The sequence below is a fragment of the Rhagoletis zephyria genome, unplaced genomic scaffold (assembly GCF_001687245.7).
Source record: "Rhagoletis zephyria isolate East Lansing unplaced genomic scaffold, Rhagoletis_zephyria_1.1 Rzeph_scaffold_16040, whole genome shotgun sequence".
NCBI classification, from domain to species: Eukaryota; Metazoa; Arthropoda; class Insecta; order Diptera; family Tephritidae; genus Rhagoletis; species Rhagoletis zephyria.
The window spans coordinates 1-6,024 of NW_016173105.1; the positions used below are offsets into that span (position 1 = coordinate 1).

The 6,024-nt window shown below is 40.8% G+C and overlaps 1 protein-coding gene across 1 annotated transcript; it reads right to left on the reverse strand.

Annotated features, from left to right (window-relative positions):
• Positions 1–289: 289 nt before the first annotated feature.
• Positions 290–970, reverse strand: LOC108379276 (ryanodine receptor-like). The gene is made up of 3 exons (XM_017635615.1): positions 890–970; positions 583–771; positions 290–511 (listed from the first exon to the last, which is right to left on the reverse strand). Exons 1-3 carry the CDS (start codon positions 890–892, stop codon positions 290–292), a joined length of 414 nt encoding a protein of 137 aa, XP_017491104.1. The 5' UTR covers positions 893–970.
• Positions 971–6,024: the final 5,054 nt, after the last annotated feature.

The window sequence follows — 6,024 nt, forward strand, 5'->3', positions numbered from 1 at the left end:
AATGAGTTTACATGTGTGTGTCCAAATAACATGGTTTGACTTAGAACGATTTGAAGCATCATATAAACATGGTATATGATAGATTTGTGTTCAGAAAAAAAGCACTAAAAAGGCACTGGGCACTAAACCATTTTTCTTTTGCGTTTAAATTTGCAAAAAGGACTAAATCTAGTGCTTAAAGCACCAAGTTGGCAACTATGCTGCTCCTTGTCGAATGTTTTATCTCTCTCCCGGACGACTGTGACGAAACTGTGAAAAATCACTCTTATGCGGCGAAAGAAGTTTTACTTTAAAAAACAACAACAACATACTTTTGTCCTGCTTCACGGCCCCATGTACTCGGTATAGTTAAACATTCATCCCCGCCGTGAAAAAAGCGCAAGACATCGCCGCCAAAAACATATCCGACATATTTCACACGCGAAATACCGGTACCATAAGGCTGTACTGACCAATGCGTTACGTGAAAACTGGCATTTACAATGGACTGTTCGTTTTCCTTGGTTGTGTGCTGTAGATGCATATACATATAAAGTTATTATTATTGACAAAAGAATAAATTGCTTAAAAACATGCACGTACCAAATACCGTTCTGTGGCCACCGAGACTAAAATCAAATCATCGCCTACTCGCACTTTCTCACCTTCAGATCTTTGTTTACTTGCTGGATGCACTGTCCACCAGCAAGCTTCACCTTGGCTGTGTTCTTGCAATCCCACGTCGAAAGACAATTTGTCGTTCGAAGAAGAGGTAGACAGGCAGGCCAAATACTGCAAGCAGATATTAAATTTATTTGAATTAGTGTAAATCTTCATATTTGCATACATATGAACATAATTACATTTTAAGATCAGTAAACCAATAAATCTTATTAACACGTTTACTTACCATATCACTATTGTGATGCCGTAAGAGTATCGCATTTCCATAAAGCAAAGTTCTGTGACCGGATCCAGTACCTTTGCCCTGAAATTTACAAATTTAATAATAAGTATTTATGCGTTTACAGTTATCTTTGTGACTGTTTTTATTTCTATAATAAATTCCGCAATAAAATCATTAAATTCAAAAGAATCGCACGTTTATTGCTGCATATAATATATTGCAAAAAATGGACTATACAAAAGGGTTTCGCGCTTATATAGAAGAATTAATACATATTACAAATATATCATATTAAAGCAAATGGAATCTAAAAAACAATAGAGATATCAAGGTAGATACACATATAGTTATCAATAAGATAGGGTCATATATGTAATACTTCTATATTGCTAGTACAATCTGATCGCAATGAGTTTTCCATTCGAAATCAAAGAAAGACAGCCTATGAAAATTTTTGTGATTGTAGAAGTATACGTGTATATTTGTAAACTACTACATAGAATGAAGTGCCATATCATAAGGGCCGGTTCAGGGAATTCAACAAACAAACACAAATTTGACGGTCTGATGTTTCTTTCACGCTTTTTTCAAAATTTAATTTTGATGCATAAATGCCTCTTAGAGCACCTGCATCAAAAAGCAAATTTAAAAAAATATATATATATACCTACATTATTTTAGCGGTTAGGGCTCGGTATGACGAATTTTTCCGATGCTCCTCGTTATTTGGAAATCTGAAAAATTGGAAGATAGAAGATCTTTTCCTAACAAAGACAAAACTTATTTACACATAAAGCGGTGTGGTATTTTATATGTTGGCCGAAACCAATAAAGCACGAGTTCAGTGCAAACTTCATTTCTGGGTCATCCTACAGTGGAGTGATCGGAAGGGAATTGAGGCATGCTTCTATACGCGAGGCCAGGGTCCGCAATTGAATGTATCACATTGTATGATAACCCACGCAGCGAACCAAATGATGCTTAGCAGATTTACCCGAAACCTCCCAGAGACCACACTGGTGGTGCGCACAAGAAGTGATGAAATTCTACTGGGTTCACATGTTCGCCTACGAGCGTTGGTTGTTCTCATTGTACCACGCCACCAGGTCTTCCTGGACCAGTCCATCCGCCNTACCCGAAACCTCCCAGAGACCACACTGGTGGTGCGCACAAGAAGTGATGAAATTCTACTGGGTTCACATGCTCGCCTACAAGCGTTGGTTGTTCTCATTGTACCACGCCACCAGGTCTTCCTGGACCAGTCCATCCGCACCCATGAACGCCGTGCTGTTATCGCTACATAAATCGCGGCAAGGACCCTGCCGACTGATGAAGGGAGTAAAAGCGTTGAAGAACGCTTGCGGAGACAGATCATCCACCACACCGATGAGAACGGCTCTAGTCGCCATGCATACAAAAATCGCCAAGTATGTCTTCACGCGAGTGCGAGAGCGTTTTGTGCCAATCCGTAGAGTGAAAGGACCGCAATAATTCATTCCAGAGGATACAAACGGTCTTGCAGGTTTAACTCGTCCGGGTAACGAACTCATTTGCCGCTTGAGCATGGCCTCTCGATGGCGTCGACACACGATGCAGTCGTGTACAAAAGACTTGACGGCTTGCCTCACGTTTTAAATCCAAAAACGGCGTCGAAGTATATGCAGCGTCAGCTGTGCTCTTGCATGTAGCGNCTTCACGCGAGTGCGAGAGCGTTTTGTGCCAATCCGTAGAGTGAAAGGACTGCAATAATTCATTCCAGAGGATACAAACGGTCTTGCAGGTTTAACTCGTCCGGGTAACGAACTCATTTGCCGCTTGAGCATGGCGTCGACACACGATGCAGTCGTGTACAAAAGACTTAACGGCTTGCCTCACGTTTTAAATCCAAAAACGGCGTCGAAGTATATGCAGCGTCAGCTGTGCTCTTGCATGTAGCGTTAACGGTTGCCATTCCCAATTTATTTTTCGGACCAAATGTTAAAAAATTTACCAATTTTTATTACATCGGGTAATCGAGTGGAGTTTATACCTCTTTATCAAGAAAATATGACAATTCAGTTTTTATATCGACTTTTTTTTATATAACATCCAAAGTGCATTAAAATTGTATATTATTAACATTATACTATTTATAGTTTTATATTATAATTTGTTTTTTAAATTTGATTTTACTAATGATGCGCTCAGCTGCTGCGGAACTGTGAGGTAGATTAAAAATATTATGAACTAATCACACAATTCTCCAAAGGCCGCTTCACCCACTCTATCTTTAATCACACTTACTTGATCCCAAAAACGGTCTATATAGGTAAATTTTTTGAATTTACCTTCACTCAGCCTCAATTTGCGAAATTGAAATTCAATTATGTCTGCATCATTTTTACCGATTCCAGAAAATGGGCGAGTAGCNTTTTTTGAATTTACCTTCACTCAGCCTCAATTTGCGAAATTGAAATTCAATTATGTCTGCATCATTTTTACCGATTCCAGAAAATGGGCGAGTAGCGCAAAATTGATACATCAGTATCAGAAAGAACTTTATGTGGTGTAATAATTTCAAGATGTTTAATATCTTTTCGATTGAAATCGAATATTATTTTCATGTGCTAAATGCTATGATTTAAGTTTAGCTACCTTTCCATTTTTTTACCAGCCACTTTAGTCACCGAGTAATTGAAATTAGCAAGAAACCGCGGTATTGCCATATACATGCCATATTTGAAGATGTGGCAAGGCGAGTTCACACTTTTAGCAGGTGTTGCCAATCGGCCCTATGCTGAATATCGTCATCGTCGACGATCGTCAGCGCATCAGTAACATGGCTGACGATGTCCGTATCGTCACTTTTACTGACGATGAACATGTTCAACATGGGGTGGAATATTCATCAATTAAATAGAAAAAATTGCGAAACTATTGCATGATAATAATCCTGACCAAAGGCTTGTGAAATGGACCATTTTCAAAAGAATTGGACCAATGGACCAAACGAAAAGAAGTGGACCAAATTTGGTCCATTTGGACCAAAACGGCAACCGTGTTCGCGTTGTCTCATGAGCTTGTCGGATTAAGAGGACGGAACCTCGGCAAGATCATCGGGAATCGCTAATCCTGTCTCATTTCCGCCTTAAGGAGTCGACCTCAAACACGTAGAATCAGGTGCTCATCTAAGAATGGATTTATTGAGAGAAACTTATTTAAAGATGACAAACCTGAGTTGCCCTTCAGCAGAATCAATACTTCGTCATCTAACTCTCGAGCACTTACAACATGTTGACGAAAGTGTCGACGTCTCGGTATCGTATCAGGAAGGTCACTGGCCTTAGTAACGGCGGGATGGAACTGAAGCGGATCCAATAGTCGGGCGACCTTCCTAAGCATTCTTCTCTTGGAGGGAACGTCTCTTGTCTGCTCAAGCTCAACTCAGCAGTCACCGAATCTCATTTAAATCCCAGGACCGAAATCTAGCCGGAGTTGAATGTATAATTGGAAATAGAGGCGTTACTCGCCAAACACATCGTTACATGATTATTGTTTGAATTCTATTTGCTCAGCCTAAACTTCCCCGCAGATAAAATATCATCTACTTTCCTCGCGAGTTCTATTCTTTCACTGAAATTCGCACAGCTTGTCAAAAAGTCATCAACATAGATCTAGGTCAGGATTGCAAGAGCCGCTTGCTCCTCGTCTCGAATTATATTGTAGTTATCGACTGCATTCTGTTGAAAAGCAGGTACGACGTTGTAAGGGCTTCAGAAGATAAACACCGATATTCTACAGGTGACTCTCACCATATGATTCTATGGAAGTCGGAAATAACTAGAAGCCACCTGAACATCTTCTCAATGTCAGCGGTAATCGCCACTGGGTATCTACGACATCGCAACAGTATGCTTACAAGTAAGTCCTGAATGGTCTTGCGATCTATAATTAGGCTAAGCTGCGATCCCGGATTGCGCAAGATACGAGCCATGCGTTGAACCAATGCCTCTCCATAAGCATATGCCCGCGCAGTTGCCAGAAAAGTTATCGGCTTCGGTTGGGCAACGATGGCTGTTGCAGGAGATGGCGAGGCTGGCTGTACAAGAATGGAAACTTTGTAGCGGCATAAAATGTTGTTATGCTTGCGGGCACAGATCTTGCAACCACCCGATGGACACTGCTTTAAAGAATGTACACTCCGTAGACAATTGTAGCAAAGCTTCAAATTTCGTATTGCTCCGAACCGCTGCTCTGTTGGCATTGCTAGGAGTGTCCACCCTCAGCAGCTGCCACGTGCGACTTCACCGAGCTTTGCTGCTATGAGCCCGTCTTCACGAAATTTCAGAAAATCCTCTGGTAGAGGTATTTCGTTAAAAGAACATTTTTATTGACTATATTACTTTTATTGATTTTATTTTATTTAAGCTTACGACGGTGTTTAAACGCGAGATGGTTCCTTCTACAGAAAATAAAACATCCGCGTTTAAGCTCGTAATTTTAACAATTTTCTTTATTGTTTACATACACCTATACACCAAGTTTATTAAGACCAAGAGATAAGGAAGGGTTGCGCGCGCTCATGGACTGTATGATGTATGCATGCTGTCGAGCCGGTAGTGAAAACAGTGACAGCATACATATTGCTTTAGGGTGCGCACGAAAGTCTGGGTAATAACGCATATTGAAGCGGATGCTTCAACATCCTGGGGCCCCCTGCAGGATTAAGCTGTAAAGCGCATTCTGCAGTTTTTTCGGGTGATTCGTGAGAGATTACATAACGCTTGTTGACTTTCTGCGGGGTAATTGCGTATTGGAAGGACGCGCTTGATGGGAATTTGGTTGGTGACAGTTTTCGTTTTCCCTCTGGTTGTCGTGGCGCAGAGATATGACCTTTCGCTTCTGTACTAGAACGTGAGGAGAGTAGATGTCCATTTTCTGTAAGTAAAGGACCTGAGGGAGAATGCAGAATATATCGCTTTCTTTGGGTTTTAGGTTTTTTGACTATGTGGATGTGAGATAATGAGGATGAGTGCTGTTCTAAAGCTCGAGTTAATATTGTGGGTGGAATAACAAATTTTCTTGCATTGCTTACAAGCATCGAGTGGGTGAGCTTATCGGGGGTGACCATGTTTACCTTTATATGCTGGACGGCTTTC

Excerpts from the sequence above, each read along its gene's own strand:
- LOC108379276 (XM_017635615.1), bottom strand. Across the intron at positions 512-582 it reads TGGCCACAGAACGGTATTTG|CACACAACCAAGGAAAACGA; the intron begins GTACGTGCATGT and ends ATGCATCTACAG.